Source organism: Bombina bombina, chromosome 9, assembly GCF_027579735.1.
Source record: "Bombina bombina isolate aBomBom1 chromosome 9, aBomBom1.pri, whole genome shotgun sequence".
Classification (NCBI taxonomy): Eukaryota; Metazoa; Chordata; class Amphibia; order Anura; family Bombinatoridae; genus Bombina; species Bombina bombina.
The window spans coordinates 246,429,226-246,450,306 of NC_069507.1; the positions used below are offsets into that span (position 1 = coordinate 246,429,226).

Consider the following 21,081-nt stretch of genomic DNA (forward strand, 5'->3'; position numbering starts at 1 on the left):
TAAATATATATGTATATACACATAGTAACACATAAATATATACGTATATACACATAATAACACATAAATATATATGTATATACACATAGTAACACATAAATATATATCTGTATATACACATACTAACACATAAATATATATGTATATACAAATAGTAACACATAAATATATATGTATATACACATAATAACACATAAATATATATGTATATACACATACTAACACATGAATATATATGTATATACACATACTAACACATAAATATATATGTATATACACATAGTAACACATAAATATATATGTATATACACATAGTAACACATGAATATATATATAAGCATATACATATATATTTACTAGCACAGTTCCCATAGACTGCAATGTAAAGGCATTTTTCAATGCCGTTTATTTTTCTAAACCCCACTCCCACCAACTTTAAAACCTCAAAACTGCCTAGTGCAGTTTTGTTTTTTATTTAAAAAAGCAACTTTTTTTTTTTTATTTATTTATAAAAAAAACTTTAATGCCCTCTATTTTGAGTGCATTTGGGGCAATTTTTAGACAATTAACCAGAGATCTAATCTCTGGTTAATTTTCAGACCACTAGCTCACGGTAGCAATAACCAATCCGTTTGCGGGTGCACAATAATTGAATGCTTCACTTGTAATCTAGCACTTAGTTTTTAATGTCCCTTTAATGTTTAGAAACTTAAAAAAATGTCTTATGGCCACAAGTAGTGGAGATTTCTTTATCCTCTTAGACAAGCAACAGAAAACTGCAACAGATTGAGAAATAAATGCTATCTAGGCTCTCAGGGCCGCAAAGAGATTATCTTCCATCTAGAGATTGTTTCCTGGTGCTCATATTAACCTCTCAGTTACCAAGGAAGTAGATGCAAGCAATACTTTGTTTTGTAGTTTTCTGTTTTTTTCATATAATTTACAAATTATAATACAATATCTAATTAATAATACCACAGTGTATTGAAATATAGATGAAAAATAAGTAAGAAAAATGTAATACTTTTTACAGACTGAGTTACTTTATACAGAAGGTCAAAATGCTCTGCTCAAGGACAGCAATGCATTGTGGCTCCTCAGCATGGACAGCATTGCACTGGGCTCCTCAGCATGGACAGCATTGCACTGGGCTCCTCAGCATGGACAGCATTGCACTGGGCTCCTCAGCATGGACAGCAATGCACTGGGCTCCTCACCATTCATGGACAGCATTGCACTGGGCTCCTCAGCATGGACAGCAATGCACTAGGCTCCTCAGCATGGACAGCAATGCACTGGGCTCCTCACCATTCATGAACAGCAATGCACTGGGCTCATCACCATTCATGAACAGCAATGCACTGGGCTCCTCAGCAAGGACAGTAATGCACTGGGCTCCTCAGCATGGATAGCATTGCACTGGGCTCCTCAGCATGGACAGCATTGCACTGGGCTCCTCAGCATGGACAGCATTGCACTGGGCTCCTCAGCATGGACAGCAATGCACTGGGCTCATCACCATTCATGGACAGCAATGCACTGGGCTCATCACCATTCATGGACAGCAATGCACTGGGCTCCTCATCAAGGACAGCAATGCACTGGGCTCCTCAGCAAGGACAGCAATGCACTGGGCTCCTCAGCAAGGACAGCAATGCACTGGGCTCCTCAGCAAGGACAGCAATGCACTGGGCTCCTCAGCAAGGACAGCAATGCACTGGGCTCCTCAGCAAGGACAGCAATGCACTGGGCTCCTCAGCATGGACAGCAATGCACTGGGCTCCTCAGCATGGACAGCAATGCACTGGGCTCCTCAGCATGGACAGCAATGCACTGGGCTCCTCAGCAAGGACAGCATTGCACTGGGCTCCTCAGCATGGATAGCATTGCACTGGGCTCCTCAGCATGGACAGCATTGCACTGGGCTCCTCAGCATGGACAGCATTGCACTGGGCTCCTCAGCATGGACAGCAATGCACTTGGCTCATCACCATTCATGGACAGCAATGCACTGGGCTCATCACCATTCATGGACAGCAATGCACTGGGCTCCTCATCAAGGACAGCAATGCACTGTGCTCCTCAGCAAGGACAGCAATGCACTGGGCTCCTCAGCATGGACAGCAATGCACTGGGCTCCTCAGCATGGACAGCAATGCACTGGGCTCCTCAGCATGGACAGCAATGCACTGGGCTCCTCAGCATGGACAGCAATGCACTGGGCTCCTCAGCAAGGACAGCATTGCACTGGGCTCCTGAGCATGGACAGCAATGCACTGGGCTCCTCAGCAAGGACAGCAATGCACTGGGCTCCTCAGCAAGGACAGCATTGCACTGGGCTTCTCAGCATGGACAGCATTGCACTGGGCTCCTCAGCATGGACAGCATTGCACTGGGCTCCTCAGCAAGGACAGCATTGCACTGGGCTCCTCAGCAAGGACAGCATTGCACTGGGCTCCTCAGCAAGGACAGCAATGCACTGGGCTCCTCAGCAAGGACAGCAATGAACTGGGCTCCTCAGCATGGACAGCAATGCACTGGGCTCCTCAGCATGGACAGCAATGCACTGGGCTCCTCAGCAAGGACAGCATTGCACTGGGCTCCTCAGCAAGGACAGCAATGCACTGGGCTCCTCAGCATGGACAGCAATGCATTGGGCTCCTCACCATTCATGGACAGCAATGCACTGGGCTCCTTAGCAAGGACAGCAATGCACTGGGCTCCTTAGCAAGGACAGCAATGCACTGGGCTCCTCAGCAAGGACAGCATTGCACTGGGCTCCATAGCAAGGACAGCAATGCCCTGGGCTCCTCAGCATGGACAGCAATGCACTGGGCTCCTCAGCATGGACAGCAATGCACTGGGCTCCTCAGCAAGGACAGCATTGCACTGGGCTCCTCAGCAAGGACAGCAATGCACTGGGCTCCTCAGCATGGACAGCAATGCACTGGGCTCCTCACTATTCATGGACAGCAATGCACTGGGCTCCTTAGCAAGGACAGCAATGCACTGGGCTCCTTAGCAAGGACAGCATTGCACTGGGCTCCTCAGCAAGGACAGCATTGCACTGTGCTCCTTAGCAAGGACAGCAATGACCTGGGCTCCTCAGCATGGACAACAATGCACTGGGCTCCTCAGCATGGACAGCATTGCACTGTGGCTCCTCAGCACAATTTTAAACTGTTTAACCCCTTTGCAGGGAATAACAAATAACTAACACTGAGTATTTATTATGCGCTAACAAATTATAATAATTACACTCCAATATCTTTCAATTGCAAAGCCACAGTCTAGTCATGCATATAACAGGCAGAAAAATGCCCTTGTTAGGAATCTGGGGAAATAATTCAGATTTATAGTTCAGGAAATATGCAATAATGTACAAGGTAACATCTATCTCATATGGCAGGGAACAGATTGTACGTTAAAGGGATCATGTCGACAGTGTAATCCTATTGCAGGAAGAGTAGTAAAAGGCAGCACTGCTGCGTAGAATGTAGGTCACATTATATCAGGATAGGTGGAAAATTCTGTATAATTATAACAGCAATGAACAGATATTAAGTTCAATATTTTATTCCACATAAAGTATTTAATTATGTGTAATAAAAACAATTGCAATGTGCCTTCAGTATATTTGTTCTTCCAATTTAATGCTGAAAATAGAGGCTGGAGTGGATCCTTCAGTATTCTAATCTCTGAGCCCAAACAAACATTCTACACAGTGATTTGTTTATCACTTCATGGCCACATTTATATCTGTTACTAGCTGGCCATATCAGAACAGATAAGTTAAACAATACTGAAAAAGCTTTGTCCCTGAACTGCAAAACAATGTGGATTTTGCTATCAGAAGGACAGTTTTAAATGCATTTAAACATTTATATTTCTTGCAGATCTTTTGAAATACAAAAAATATGCTTTGCATAAATATCCAACATATAATCTCCTTTTAAATGTTATTTAGTGCTTTGCAGCTGTTACCAGACAAAAAAGTCCCTTGTGTATAAAGAGACGTGGGCAAGGGTGGAAATACCCTGTGGGTAAGGCAATCCGGACGCCTTTACTCATTGGCAGCCTAAAAAAAGCTGCATTGTATTGTAATACTACCTCTGGCCATAGACATTGTTGGGGGGTTCTTCCTTAAATAAATATTAATTTAAGAGGAAGGTGAACACACAGTTGTAGAGCCGTGTTCTAGACACTTACAGCCAAGGTTGCCACCTGTTCGGGAATGATCCGGACAGTTTGGGTTTTTATTTGTGTCCAGGCCTGAAGCTGAGTAAGACCCAGACATACAAATGTTCGGGTTTGGTGGGCACAGCCACAACCAAAAAAGGTGACTGCATTTGCAACATACTGTACATACCTACAGTTATTTCTCTCTTGCATGTGTCTTTGTGTGTGAGAGTGTGTGAAAGAGAGAATGCATGTGTGAGAGAGAGTATGTGTGCGTTATTATGTTAGAGTGTATGTGAGAGAGTGTATGTGTAAGAGCGTTAGTGTCTTTGTGTGTATGAGAAAGAGCGTGTGTGTGTGAGAGAGAGAGAGCGTATGTGTGTGTTATTTTTTTTAGAGTGTATGTGAGAGAGTGTATGTGTAAGAGCGTTAGTGTCTTTGCGTGTATGAGAAAGAAAGAGTGTGGGGGTATATTTAACATAGTGCGAGTGGACATGATACGATGTAGCATATCATGTCCGCTGTCAGCATTTATCTTTGCACCAGCCGTTCTTGTGAACTGCTGGTGCAATGCCGCCCCCTGCAGACTCACAGCCAATTGGCCTCTAGCCTCTTTAGACCGCTGCTTCATAACTTGAGCCTGAAGGCACGCCAGAAACAAGGGACAGTATGTGTGTGAGAGAGTATGTGTGTGAGAGAGTATGTGTGTGAGTGTGTTATTATGTTAGAGTGTGTGTGAGAGAGTGTGTGTGTGAGAGACAGAGTATGTGTGTGAGTGTGTTATTATGTTAGAGTGTGTGTGAGAGAGTGTGTGTGTGAGAGACAGAGTATGTGTGTGAGTGTGTTATTATGTTAGAGTGTGTGTGAGAGAGTGTGTGTGTGTGTGAGAGAGTGTATGTGTGTGAGAGAGTGTATGTGTGTGAGAGAGAGTATGTGTGTGAGTGTGTTATTATGTTAAGAGTGTGTGTGAGAGAGTGTATGTGTGAGAGAGTGTATGTGTGAGAGAGAGTATGTGTGAGAGAGAGTATGTGTGAGAGAGTGTATGTGTGAGAGAGAGTATGTGTGTGAGAGAGAGTATGTGTGAGAGAGTGTATGTGTGAGAGAGTGTATGTGTGAGAGAGTGTATGTGTGAGAGAGTGTATGTGTGAGAGAGTGTATGTGTGAGAGAGTGTATGTGTGTGAGAGAGAGTATGTGTGTGAGAGAGAGTATGTGTGAGAGAGTGTATGTGTGTGAGAGAGAGTATGTGTGTGAGAGAGAGTATGTGTGAGAGAGTGTATGTGTGTGAGAGAGTATGTGTGTGAGAGAGTATGTGTGTGAGAGAGTATGTGTGAGAGAGTGTATGTGTGAGAGAGTGTATGTGTGAGAGAGTGTATGTGTGTGAGAGAGAGTATGTGTGTGAGAGAGAGTATGTGTGAGAGAGTGTATGTGTGTGAGAGAGTATGTGTGTGAGAGAGTATGTGTGTGAGAGAGTATGTGTGAGAGAGTGTATGTGTGAGAGAGTATGTGTGTGAGAGAGTGTGTGTGAGAGAGTATGTGTGTGAGAGAGTATGTGTGAGAGAGTATGTGTGTGAGAGAGTATGTGTGAGAGAGTGTATGTGTGTGAGAGAGAGTATGTGTGAGAGAGTGTATGTGTGAGAGAGTGTATGTGTGTGAGAGAGAGTATGTGTGTGAGAGAGTATGTGTGTGAGAGAGAGTATGTGTGAGAGAGTGTATGTGTGAGAGAGTGTATGTGTGAGAGAGTATGTGTGTGAGAGAGTATGTGTGTGAGAGAGTATGTGTGTGAGAGAGTATGTGTGTGAGAGAGTATGTGTGAGAGAGTATGTGTGTGAGAGAGTATGTGTGAGAGAGTATGTGTGAGAGAGAGTATGTGTGTGAGAGAGTATGTGTGTGAGAGAGTTTGTGTGTGTTATGTTAGAGTGTATGTGAGAGAGAAAAAGTGTGTAAGAGTGTGAATACCTATTGTGAGTTTGTGTTTATATGCTATTTTACAGTGTGTACTAACACATTGCTGTGCATTTCACAAGAGTGTTCAGGTCTGGCCTGAACTAAAGGTGACAGCCCTGATTACAGCATTATTACTAGTGTACACTTATGTCCCTTTAAATAGCTTTATGAACTTTTTTCTATGTAAACATATTTCCTGTATAAATGTTAAAAATGTTTTCATTTTTTTTCAAACATTTCTTTGCAGGTCGATTTCACCTGACTCCTCTATGTGTTTTATTTTCACTTTGTGTTTTATTAAACAACACAAACTCTGAACAAAAGAGACTGTGCTTTGTGACAGTTTTATGACTCTGGAAGCAGCTGTTATTTACTGCCGTTCTGTGGGTTTGGTGATATTAGATACGCTTGTGCATACACATAGGCAATGTTCTTGCATTCTTGTATTAGAACCAGAGCCAGTTCTCTGCAAAAGATGTGAAAAGCTCACTGCTGTGAACAAAATGAAAACTCTGGGGTCATTGCCTATCAAGAGAGAATAGCTGCAATAACAGCCTGGTCATCATCCTGGAAACCAGGAACAGATTTATGGATTTGCATCACAAATCCTAGAGACCCAGATCTAGCTAAAGTCCGATCACTTATTACATAAAACTTGCTCAGCGCACTGAAATATGGTGCCAGGAAATCCGGCAAATAGAGGTGATCAAGAGCTAATTCTGTTGCAGAGGTCTGCAATAAGGACAACATAAATCCCTTTCCATTTATAATTCTCTTAAAGAACAGGCTAAACCATGTTTCAGACAAGAGTGTAAAATAAATACATATAATTCAGGGGTCAACAAATCTGTTTAGACTGAATATTTAGGAGCCAGACAGTGGTATTTGTATATAGATATGGAGATTAGAATAACCCAAAAGGTTAGTAGGCAGGGGTAAAATTCTAGGAGCCAGTGGCCAGTACATATATATATTTACTCTATAGTCGTTTGATCCTTCTAGTCAAAATATTCATTGGGACGTCAGAGTCAAGGAATTCACATGGTAACTGAACAGGACATTAGCACAAAATGTTCCTTAATAAACAAGAACCCCTCCACCCCCCCCCCACACACACACTTACATACACACACACACACACACACACACTTACATACATACACACACACACACACACACATACATACATACACACACACACACACACACACACTTACATACACACACACACACACACTTACATACATACATACACAAACACACACACACACACACACTTACATATACACATACATACACACACTTACATACACACACACACACACACACACACATACACACATACATATACACACACACATACATACACACACTTACATACACACACACACTTACATACATACACACACACACACATACACACACACACACACACATACACACACACATAAAAGCATACTGAGATAGGTTGAGGAGCGTGCACATGTATTGAGCACTCTTTTGAGGATACTATTATAAACGTTGCTTTAAACGCTTCTGCCATATAGTGCTCAAGAAGACACATGCACACTTTTGAGCCTACCTCAGTATGCCCTTATGTGAAAGAGCTAGGGTTTAACAAAGTATAACAAGAGATAAGTACATTTGGTAATCGGAATACATTGGGAAGTTTTTAAAATAGTAAATTGCATCTGAATCATGAAGGTTTAATTTAGACTTTCATTTCTACTAAAACAAAAAAAAAGATGAGTTATGTTTCAGAGATTGTAATGAATGAAGAAGCGTTTAAAGAGACAGTAAACTAATGTTATGTATATACAGTATCTATTAGCTGAATGCTTTTTTGTACAATGCATAATGAAACCATTTATGGGGCATTTTTGTTTTGAGTTGATTTACTCTTTAAAGGGGATAGTAAACACCTAATTACAACATTTTCTGCAAACTTCCAATAGATTAACATATTAGCAAAGTCTGAACTATATTAGAAGAGTTTAACACCCTGTTTGCTGCAGCTGTTTTTAATTTGTCAAACTCTATATACTACTTGCTTATTTGGAGGAGCCAATCTGGACTTGAGCCTGGAGATAACAGGGCTTGTTAAAAACATCTCCACTGTTTGATTTATCAGAAACGATAAGATAACAAACGGCAACTTAGGGAGATATGTAGCAGGATTAGCCTTGTGAAGATGCCATGTGGTCTTTTAGTTTTTAGGACAGGAAGAATGTTCATTTTCATGTGTAAATTAGAGTCAAAGGTGGCAAAATAAATAATGGAAGTACATTTCAAAGTTGATTTACTATAAAAACTGCGTAATTAAAGGGATATGAAACCCAAACATTTCCTTTTGTGATTCAGACAGAACTTATCGTTATAAAAAAGTTTACAATTTACTTCTATTATCAAATGTGCTTAATTCCCATGATGTTCTGTGTTGAAGAGATACCTAGGTAGCATCAGGAGCACGATATGGCAGGAAATAGTGCTGCCATATAGTGCTCTTGCAAATGGATAACATTCTTATAGTGCTGCCATATAGTGCTCTTGTAAATGGATAACATTCTTGCAAAACTGCTGCCATATAGTGCTCTAGACACGTGCACGTTTTTAACAAGAAAGATACTAAGGGCTAGATTTATCAAAGCTGTTCTCCCTTAATTCCGCCCAAAATAGCTCATACGAACTGATCGTCATATTCATCAAAGCACTCTGCGCCTATAATTGCGCAAATCTGAATGAAACTTCTTCGCACTCAGCGTGCATTCGCCTAGGCGCACAGGTGCGCTCCCGAGTGCTACAATTTACATTAGTAATAGGCGTAATTTAACAGTCCGACCTACAAATACGCCCAGTTTCTTATTTATCATTGATTTGGGCCAATAGGGAACTGCAATTTCGGCTTCAATTGAGTGTTGTATATTTCGCGAACACCATTATAATACATGCTTTTACATCTTGTGATGCAGTTCGTTCTTCTTTTAACTAATTTTTCAAAGGCTCCGCGCCAAGAAGAGACTGATATTGCCAGAAATTTGCGCTTCCACTGGCGCATATGGGTACCAACAGTTTTATATATATATTGATATTTTAATATATTTATTTTTGCAATCTTAAATTATCAACATATGTCAAAAACCGCACAGAAACATTATATAATATAAATATAAGCTAAATATTAACTTAAAAAATGCTTTTTTAATAATCAAAACATGGCGGCGTAAATATTTATAGGGATGTACTGTGATAAGTAGGGAGTAAATGCCGTTTCCGACAGGCAAAATTTATCATTATTACGCCCCAGCTCGCCTGCGCAAAGTTACGTCTATTTTTTTTTATAAATTCAGGCGCACATGTGCGCTTCTCCGGAGGCCAGCTGGGACGCAGTTACAGGCGAAGCACATACAGAATTTGTCTAGCCTTTGATAAATCAAGCCCTAAGAGAACAAAGAAAATTTGATCATAGAATAAATTAGAAAGTAGTTTAAAATTCCATTCTCTATCTGAACCATGAACTAAATATTTAACATGTACCTTTAAAAGTGTATGTTTACTGTGCCTTTACTTGGAAGCAGATAAAAGTAGGTAGTTAGTGAATATTCAAGGGTGTGGGGCTTATGTCAACACATAAACATTATATATATATATATATATATATATATATATATAGTTGTGACCAGGCTGCCAAGAAATCTCCAGTCTTTTGATCCTTCTAGTCAAAATATTCATTGGGACGTCAGAGTTAAGGAATTTACATAGTAACTGAACAGGACATTGGCACAACATGTTCCTTAATAAACAAGAACCCCCCCCCCCTTCCACACACACACACACACATACATACACACACTTACATACACACACACATAATACATACACATACACACACATACACACACATACACACACATACATACACATACATACACACACATACACACACATACACATAATACATACACACACATACATACACACACATACATACACACACATAATACATACACACATAATACATACACACACATACATACACACACACTTACATTATCTATTATAAAAATAACCTCTGCAAGTTTTGGCTAGGATTATAAAGCCACTGCTCAGAGGAAAATTAACTTAAAACGTCACAACTTTAAAATACTTATGGATTTCAAAACAACCCAAAACAAGAACAGGAAATCCTTTTCCTAACTGAATGTGGACAGACAAAGATCTTTATCTTCAGTAAAATTAAACAGATCTCTGATATCCACCTGCTAACCAAACACTGTGGATTTGTATTAAAAAATATAAAGAATGGCAAACTTCCATTGGTTTATGCACCTCACCCAAGCTCTGGTGCTCATTATAGTCTACTGCTGTCTATAAGGCCAGGGAGTCCATTCTGTTTGTGTTAAACTGTTTGTTGTAACAAACAAAGCAATAAGTAGCTGCTTATACTAAATAGAAATAATTGCAATATGTATTATTCATCTATTATTTTTTTTACATTACATTTGTGCTTCCTGTCACAGCCCTACAAGAAGGAGGAGCCTTTGCAGGAAGGTGTATCTTAGCATGGTGTCATAGAACTTCTAGGCTATGTGAATAAACTAGATAACAGGGAGTCAGATTTGTTCATGCCCAGAACTGACAGAATAAAGGTTTTGAAAATTCTCTTCTCTTAAAGGGATAGTAAACTCCAAAAATGTTATTGTTTAAAAAAGATACCATTTCACAGTTTTGCATAACCAACACTGTTATAAAAATATACTTTTCACCTCTGTAATTACATTTTATCTAAGCTTCTGTAGACTGCCTCGTATCTCAGATCTTTTGAAAGACTTGCATTTCAGGCAATTAGTGCTGACTTAAATAAGTTAACGTGCAAAAGTAAATTAGAAAGTTGTTTAAAATGGCGTGCCCTATCTGAATCAAGAAAGTTTCATTTGATCTTTACTATACTTTAACCTCTAGATGCCGTTAGGATATTCTGTGCTGTCCTAAAAGCAATGGGCTTAACACGCCTTTAGGACGGCATGGAACGTCCTAACTTTTGAAGCGTCCTGCTGCATTCTAAAAACAAACAGTGGTTAAACCAACTGGGGGACGTACCTAGCAATGCAAGCAGTCCCCTCAGGAGCCAATCAGCGCTGTTTTTGTGCGTCAGGAAGGGGTTAAAAAACTGGGGGCAGGGGCCACACTGAGAATTTCTAAGTGCCAATTTTGCAAGAAAACAATTAAGTTATTTGCTGCCTTTTACACAATCTTTTTTTTTTATATTAATTTTTATTTAACATATTTGTTTTTACCAAAGGAGCACAGCTTAATATCCCATTAAAGAGAGAAGGAATAATTTAAAACATAAAGGCAAATTTTTGTAGTGTTGGGACTAAATAATATTGAGACACCTTGTAAGTTGGTGACTAGGTAAGCAGAATATGGCCATATTTTGTGACTAAGGCCCTAAATGTATTAGGAATAAATAGGCAATTCATTAATATTTGCATGTGCCGTGCGCTTATACCCCCTCTTTCTGTAGTGTTTCTAATCACTATCAGAAGTGGAGTAAATGTTGCAGGCGCTCGCCTTACAAGAGTCAAACAAAGTTAGCTTGATACAAATAATATTTGAAACATGCAGGGAGTCTTTTAAAGAGATACTACAGAGTGATTAGCCAGTTTGGCTAATGAGAAGGCTGCAACCGGGTATGAGGGGGAGGGAGAATGTTATTTCACATTGTTCCAGGAAGGGAAGAGAACACCAGGATATTTTATTAAGTATTTATTTTTCCATGATGTTTTAACTTCTTTTTATATAAATGTTATTTAATCTCTGTGTGTTGTTTAGAAGTAATGACTCATTAGATGTGAAGCAGCGCTGCTATACTGAATCACACACCATAGCAATTGGTGAAAGTGAAGAACACTCATGGTACATTTAGCAGTGTCATTTTCATCTGCTCACCAAACTGCACATGCTCAGTACATGCACAGCAGACAGCACATGCACAGCAGACAGCACATGCTCAGCACATGCACAGCAGACAGCACATGCTCAGCACATGCACAGCAGACAGCACATGCTCAGCACATGCACAGCAGACAGCACATGCTCAGCACATGCACAGCAGACAGCACATGCTCAGCACATGCACAGCAGACAGCACATGCTCAGCACATGCACAGCAGACAGCACATGCTCAGCACATGCACAGCAGACAGCACATGCTCAGCACATGCACAGCAGACAGCTCATGCTCAGCACATGCACAGCAGACAGCTCATGCTCAGCACATGCACAGCAGACAGCTCACGCTCAGCACATGCACAGCAGACAGCTCATGCTCAGTACTTGCACAGCAGACAGCTCATGCTCAGTACTTGCACAGCAGACAGTTCATGCTCAGTACTTGCACAGCAGACAGCTCATGCTCAGTACATGCACAGCAGACAGCACATGTTCAGTACATGCACAGCAGACAGCTCATGCTCAGTACATGCACAGCAGACAGCACATGCACAGCAGACAGCACATGCACAGCAGACAGGTCATGCTCAGTAGATGCAGAGCAGACAGCTCATGCACAGCACATGCTCAGTACATGCACAGCAGACAGCTCATGCACAGCAGACAGCTCATGCTCAGTACACAGCACATGCTCAGTACATGCACAGCAGACAGCACATGCACAGCATATGCTCAGTACATGCACAGCAGACAGCACATGCACAGCAGACAGCACATGCTCAGCAGACAGCACATGCTCAACACATGCACAGCAGACAGCACATGCACAGCAGACAGCACGTGCACAGCAGACAGCACGTGCACAGCAGACAGCTCAAGCTCAGTACATGTACAGCAGACAGTTCATGCTCAGCAGACAGCACATGCACAGTAGACAGCACATGCACAGTACATGCACAGCAGACAGCTCATGCTCAGCACATGCACAGCAGACAACACATGCTCAGTACATGCACAGCAGACAGCTCATGCTCAGTACACGCACAGCAGACAGCTCATGCTCAGCACATACACAGCAGACAACACATGCTCAGTACACGCACAGCAGACAGCACATGCTCAGTACACGCACAGCAGACAGCACATGCACAGCAGACAGCACAAGCTCAGTACATAGACAGCACAAGCTCAGCACATGCACATCAGACAGCTCATGCTCAGCACATACGCAGCAGACGGCTCATGCTCAGCACATACACAGCAGACAGCACATGCTCAGTAAATGCACAGCAGACAGCACATGCTCAGTACATGCACAGCAGGCAGCACATGCTCAGCACATGCACAGCAGACAGCACATGCTCAGTACATGCACAGCAGACGGCACATGCTCAGTACATGCACAGCAGACAGCACATGCACAGCAGACAGCACATGCTCAGCACATGCACAGCAGACAGCTCATGCTCAGCACATACACAGCAGACAGCACATGCTCAGTACATGCACAGCAGGCAGCACATGCACAGCAGACAGCATAAGTTAAGCACATGCACAGCAGACAGCTCATGCTCAGCACATACACAGCAGACAGCACATGCTCAGTACATGCACAGCAGACAGCACATGCTCAGTACATGCACAGCAGGCAGCACATGCTCAGCACATTCACAGCACATTCACAGCAGACAGCTCATGCTCAGTACATGCACAGCAGACGGCACATGCTCAGTACATGCACAGCAGACAGCACATGCACAGCAGAAAGCACATGCACAGCAGACATCACATGCACAGCAGACAGCACGTGCTCAGCAGACAGCACGTGCTCAGCAGACAGCACGTGCTCAGCAGACAGCACGTGCTCAGCAGACAGCACGTGCTCAGCAGACAGCACGTGCTCAGCACATGCATAGCAGACAGATCTATGCTTTAACAAACCCAAACCGAATGTAGGCGCATTACTAGCAGCATTTTTACCAGCACAAGTTCTCATTATGTGGCTACTATCTAATATTTTATTCACAAATGTATGTCCTCTCTGTATTTATTTCTTCTCATCTCACTAATTTTCTCTCTTTCTATCTGTTTCTCTCATTGTGCTGCCTTCCCTGTATTATGGTTAAAAAATGGCTTTATTGGCTTCTAAATGTGCTTGAAGGAGCAATCTAATGTAAACATCTAAATTACTGACCCCTGCTAAATGATTAACACCCACAAAGGGATTAAACACACAGGTAAAGTGATGCTCAGTAGCTGCAAGCATTGAAGTTCACAAGCAAAACATGGCTGGGGAGCCAATCAGAAAAGGCACTAACATACCTAACCAATCACTGACCAAGTCGTGCTCATGTGTCAGCTCCAGAGTAGCAGTGCACTACTGGGTTCTAGCTAAACACATCTGGTGAACCAATAAGACGAGGCATGTGTGTAGCCACCAATCACCATCTAGTCTCCAGTAGTGCTGGTCCTGAGCCTACCTAGGTGTACATTTCAGCAAAGGATACCAGGAGAACAAAATCATTTTGATACCAGAAATAAACAGAGAAATCTCGTAAAAGTGCATGTTCTATCTGAACCACAAAACTTTAATTTTGACGTTAATGTCCCTTTAAATTGGAAACCAGTTGTAGTCTCTAGAGAGAGCCTAGCTTGCTGAGAGTCAGCATATCCCTTTATTCAGGTACCTGTTACTGCTAAGTCCGTTGCTACATCTCTTTGCCTTTATCCTTCGTTGTTTTATTCTCTGTGAGTCTGAGCTCTCTGGAGAGGGGTAGGCCGAGGCGTATCCGTGTTCACACTCTGGAATAAATAACACAGGAGCAATAAGACATAGAATATAGCTGCATTAATTAGAGACATTTCTATCACCCATGTTCAACAGGTTAATACTATTTTATGCATTAAAAAAGCTATTTACACTTATACTGCAACTAGTAGGAAATGCACGTTTGTGCACAACTGATACTGCATTATATATGCTCATTGACTGACTATGATGTCTCCCACAGTGTTTGTTTGTTTTTTTGGTTGACAGGGATAAAAACCATGAAGCATAAAAAGTTATGTTTATTTAGCACAGGAATGACTTGATTAAATAAAATTAAAACAGGGGATTAAAAATGTGAAAGCCAGAATCCACTCAGAAATTAATTAACCAGGGGAAGGAATTTTGAATACTCCAAAAACTGTGGAGCACAAAATTATTTTCTTTTTGATTTATTTTTTAATTTAACAGTCATAGCTTCCTGGTTGCTGGATTTGTTAGACCCTGCAAGTTTTAAAGAAACAGTGCTGCTTTCCTCCTCAAAATAAAAAAAAAGGTATGTAATGGAATCTACTATTTGTTTAGCCTGCCCTGTCTTCCTGCAATTTACCTCCAAAATTTGTACAGTTTCCACTCTCAACAGTTTCCAACCCTGCAACGTGCTATACATAGATTGCATAGATCCAGGTGGGAGCTCATTTACATACGGCCTCTGAATGGTCACATCAAGTAGGAAGCAAACAATACTTAAAGGGACATGAAACCCAAAACATTTCTTTCATGATTCAGATAGAGAATACATTTTACAAAACAAGTTTCCGATTTACTACTATCATCAAATTTGTTTTGTTCTCTTGTTAATCCTTGTTAAAGAGATATCTAGATATCTCACATGTCTGAAGCACTGCATGACAGGAAATAGTGCTCTTGCTAATGTATAACATTGTTGAAAAACGGCTGCCTTTTTCAACAAAGGATAACAAGAAAACAAAAAATTATAATAGAATTAAATTGTAAAGCTGTTTAAATTATATGCACTCTCTGAATCATGAAAGTAAAAAAATTGGGATTTATATCCCTCTAAGAATTTTCAAGGGGTGTATCCCTGGAGTGCTCTGTAACAGCAAAACCCTGCAATTGTTGCTAATACAGAACTCCACAAAGACAACTTACCTAATTATAGAATAAGACACTAGCAAATCAATAGGCAACCATTTTAAATTTACATAATTTATATTTAAAATGAACATAAAAAATGAGATTGTTTAAATGAGGAAAAACTAATCATGTTACAACTTAAGATATTATGTCATTTTAATGAAAACTGTAAAATGTGAGATTTGCTTTAGAATTATCTATAAGGTAAAAAGCAAACAATGTTTACCTGAATTGTGTTTATTTCTTTGTGGAAACACTGCACATTGTTACAAAAATTACACACAAACCTTGACACAAAATGTATTCTGGTGTTAAAACAAATCGTCAGGGGAAAAAACATTTTCTCATATCTAATAAATAAGACGTTAAAAAATAAAGTATAAATATACTGGTAAAAATAGTAACAGGTAAAAAGCAAAACTATGAATATAATAATTAACCCCCTGGCTCCCAGGCAAGGTAGCAAAGTAATTAATTTCTGTAAACCTCTCTAGCATCCAAGGAGTTACAACAAGCTATGTACAAATCACACACAGACTGCTATTGTTACCTTTTTGCTTTCTCTCTAAATATTCAGCTGCTTCTAACAGTCTCTGTATATTCAGCATATACAGACTTTCCATAATGCAGTCTTCCTTGATGTTTTGTTTGAGAAAAAAAACAAACAAAACAACAATTTGGAGGATTATGCAAAATCAGGAAATGCAACTTAAACAGTCCAACTGCAAAATAATAATAATAACAAAAATAATAATAATAATAAAAAAGATGCAGAAGACAATCAGTAGAGAGTAATAAGGAGAGTCACCCAGTCTGCACAGAGACTCGGTTTGTTTATCTCTTACTGCAGATAGAGAGGGTTGGACACAGAAGCTGAACAGCAAGTTCTGATGGGAAATGTAGTTTCCAAATCTATCTGCAATATCTTGTCTCATTAAATCTAATATAGCATATGTTACCAGTGTTTTAACAAAGAGAAATACAACATAAATATATATTTATATTAATTTAACTCTGTGAGATTTCATTTCTGTAAAAATAAAATTATTATTATTAAAATAAACATATAAAACAAAATACAAGTGTTTGCTTTGCTCTAGCGAGCCTGTAGCAAGATTTAAATCATCTGGATATATGTGTATGTATAGAGTGTGTGTAGGTGAATATATAGTAGACACACATATATATATATATATATATATATATATATATATATATATATATATATATATATATACACACACATACAGTATACACTCACACATATACACATGCAAACACAAACACATATATATATATACACACACATACAGTATACACTCACACATATACACATGCAAACACAAACACATATATATATATACACACACATACAGTATACACTCACACATATACACATGCAAACACACACACATATATATATATACACACACATACAGTATACACTCACACATATACACATGCAAACACAAACACATATATATATATACACACACACACATACAGTATACACTCACACATATACACGTGCAAACACACACACATATATATATATACACACACATACAGTATACACTCACACATATACACATGCAAACACACACACATATATATATATATATATATATATATATATATATACACACACATACAGTATACACTCACACATATACACATGCAAACACACACACACACACACATATATATATATATATATATATATATATATATATATATACACACACATACAGTATACACTCACACATATACACATGCAAACACACACACACACACATATATATACACACAATACAGTATACACTCACACATATACACATGCAAACACACACACACATATATATACACACATACAGTATACACTCACACATATACACATGCAAACACACACACACACACACACACATATATATATATATACACAGACACATACAGATACACTCACACATATACACATGCAAACACACACACACACACACATATATATATATATATATATATATACACACACACATACAGTATACACTCACACATATACACATGCAAACACACACACACACACACATAAAGTATACACTCACACATATACACATGCACACACACACACACACATATATATATATATATATACACACACATACAGTATACACTCACACATATACACATGCAAACACACACATATATATATATATACACACACATACAGTATACACTCACACATATACACATGCAAACACACACACACACATATATATATATACACACACATACAGTATACACTCACACATATACACATGCAAACACACACACACACACATATATATATATATATATATATATATATATATATATATATATATATATATATATATATTCCCTGGCTGGAGCAATTCTCAAATATTTCTTTTTTTTATAATATGGAAGATTTATGGACCTTCTGGTTTTATTTATTTTAGATTTGACAATCAAAGAAACATCAAAGAAACTACTAAATATAAAATAATGATAATAATAATATATTTATGTTACAGCAGCCAAATGTGTTATGCAATTGTGGTAACTATGATGATCCAGTGATTTATACTGCACTGTATTTACTATAATTCATTATACAGTTATACAGAACTACCATCTGTATAACTGAGGATCCTTACAGATCTACCGTTTGTATAACTGAGAATCCTTTCAGATACAGATCTACTATTTGTATAAAAGAGGACCCTTACAGACACAGATCTACCATTTGTATAACTGAGAATCCTTACAGATACAGAGCTACCATCTGTATAACTGATGATCCTTACAGATACAGATCTACCATCTGTATAACTGAGGATCCTTACAGATACAGATCTACCATCTGTATAACAGAGGATCCTTACAGATACAGAGCTACCATCTGTATAACTGAGGTTCCTTACAGATACAGATCTACCATCTGTATAACTGAGGATCCTTACAGATACAGATCTACCATCTGTATAACTGAGGATCCTTACAGATACAGATCTACCATCTGTATAACTGAGGTTCCTTGCAGATACAGATCTACCATCTGTATAACTGAGGATCCTTACAGATACAGATCTACCATCTGTATAACTGAGGTTCCTTACAGATACAGATCTACCATCTGTATAACGGAGGATCCTTACAGATACAGATCTACCATCAGTATAACGGAGGATCCTTACACATACAGATATACCATCTGTATAACAGAGGATCCTTACAGATACAAATCTACCATCTGTATAACTGAGGTTCCTTACAGATACAGATCTACCATCTGTATAACGGAGGATCCTTACAGATACAGATCTACCATCTGTATAACTGAGGATCCTTACAGATACAGAACGACCATCTGTATAACAGAAGATCCTTAAAGATATAGATCTACCATTTGTATAACAGAAGATCCTTACAGATACAGATCTACCATCTGTATAACTGAGGATCTTTACAGATACAGATCTAACATCGGTATAACTGAGAATCTTTACAGATACAGATCTACCATCTGTATAACTGAGGATACTTACAGATACAGATCTAACATCGGTATAACTGAGAATCCTTACAGATACAGATCTACCATCTGTATAACTGAGGATCCTTACAGATACAGATCTACCATCTGTATAACGGAGGATCCTTACAGATACAGATCTACCATCTGTATAACTGAGGATCTTTACAGATACAGATCTACCATCTGTATAACTGAGGATCCTTACAGATACAGATCTACCATTTGTATAACTGATGATCCTTACAGATACAGATCTACCATCTGTATAACTGAGGATCCTTACAGATACAGATCTACCATTTGTATAACTGATGATCCTTACAGATACAGATCTACCATTTGTATAACTGATGATCCTTACAGATACAGATCTACCATCTGTATAACTGAGGTTCCTTACAGATACAGATCTACCATTTGTATAACTGAGTATCCTTACAGATACAGATCTACCATCTGTATAACTGAGGATCCTTACAGATACAGATCTACCATCTGTATAACAGAGGATCCTTACAGATACAGAGCTACCATCTGTATAACTGAGGTTCCTTACAGATACAGATCTACCATCTGTATAACTGAGGATCCTTACAGATACAGATCTACCATCTGTATAACTGAGGATCCTTACAGATACAGATCTACCATCTGTATAACTGAGGTTCCTTGCAGATACAGATCTACCATCTGTATAACTGAGGATCCTTACAGATACAGATCTACCATCTGTATAACTGAGGTTCCTTACAGATACAGATCTACCATCTGTATAACGGAGGATCCTTACAGATACAGATCTACCATCAGTATAACGGAGGATCCTTACAGATACAGATATACCATCTGTATAACAGAGGATCCTTACAGATACAAATCTACCATCTGTATAACTGAGGTTCCTTACAGATACAGATCTACCATCTGTATAACGGAGGATCCTTACAGATACAGATCTACCATCTGTATAACTGAGGATCCTTACAGATACAGAACGACCATCTGTATAACAGAAGATCCTTAAAGATATAGATCTACCATTTGTATAACAGAAGATCCTTACAGATACAGATCTACCATCTGTATAACTGAGGATCTTTACAGATACAGATCTAACATCGGTATAACTGAGAATCTTTACAGATACAGATCTACCATCTGTATAACTGAGGATACTTACAGATACAGATCTAACATCGGTATAACTGAGAATCCTTACAGATACAGATCTACCATCTGTATAACTGAGGATCCTTACAGATACAGATCTACCATCTGTATAACTGAGGATCCTTACAGATACAGATCTACCATCTGTATAACTGAGGATCTTTACAGATACAGATCTACCATCTGTATAACTGAGGATCCTTACAGATACAGATCTACCATTTGTATAACTGATGATCCTTACAGATACAGATCTACCATCTGTATAACTGAGGATCCTTACAGATACAGATCTACCATTTGTATAACTGATGATCCTTACAGATACAGATCTACCATTTGTATAACTGATGATCC

General features: G+C 39.2%; 1 protein-coding gene across 2 annotated transcripts in view; it reads right to left on the minus strand.

The window, feature by feature from the left end:
- The window catches only part of MXI1 (MAX interactor 1, dimerization protein), an 86,603-nt gene that overhangs the window by 60,151 nt on the left and 5,371 nt on the right, over nt 1-21,081 (minus strand). The window contains exons 1-2 of one of the 2 annotated variants that reach the window (XM_053692757.1): nt 16,552-16,797; nt 14,764-14,878 (exon numbers count right to left, since the gene is read on the minus strand). In XM_053692757.1, coding sequence (XP_053548732.1) covers nt 14,764-14,878; nt 16,552-16,624 — 188 coding nt within the window. In that variant the 5' untranslated portion in view covers nt 16,625-16,797. Of the gene's footprint in view, nt 1-14,763; nt 14,879-16,551; nt 16,798-21,081 lie in introns of those variants that run through there. The other variant, XM_053692756.1, reaches the window with a different exon arrangement.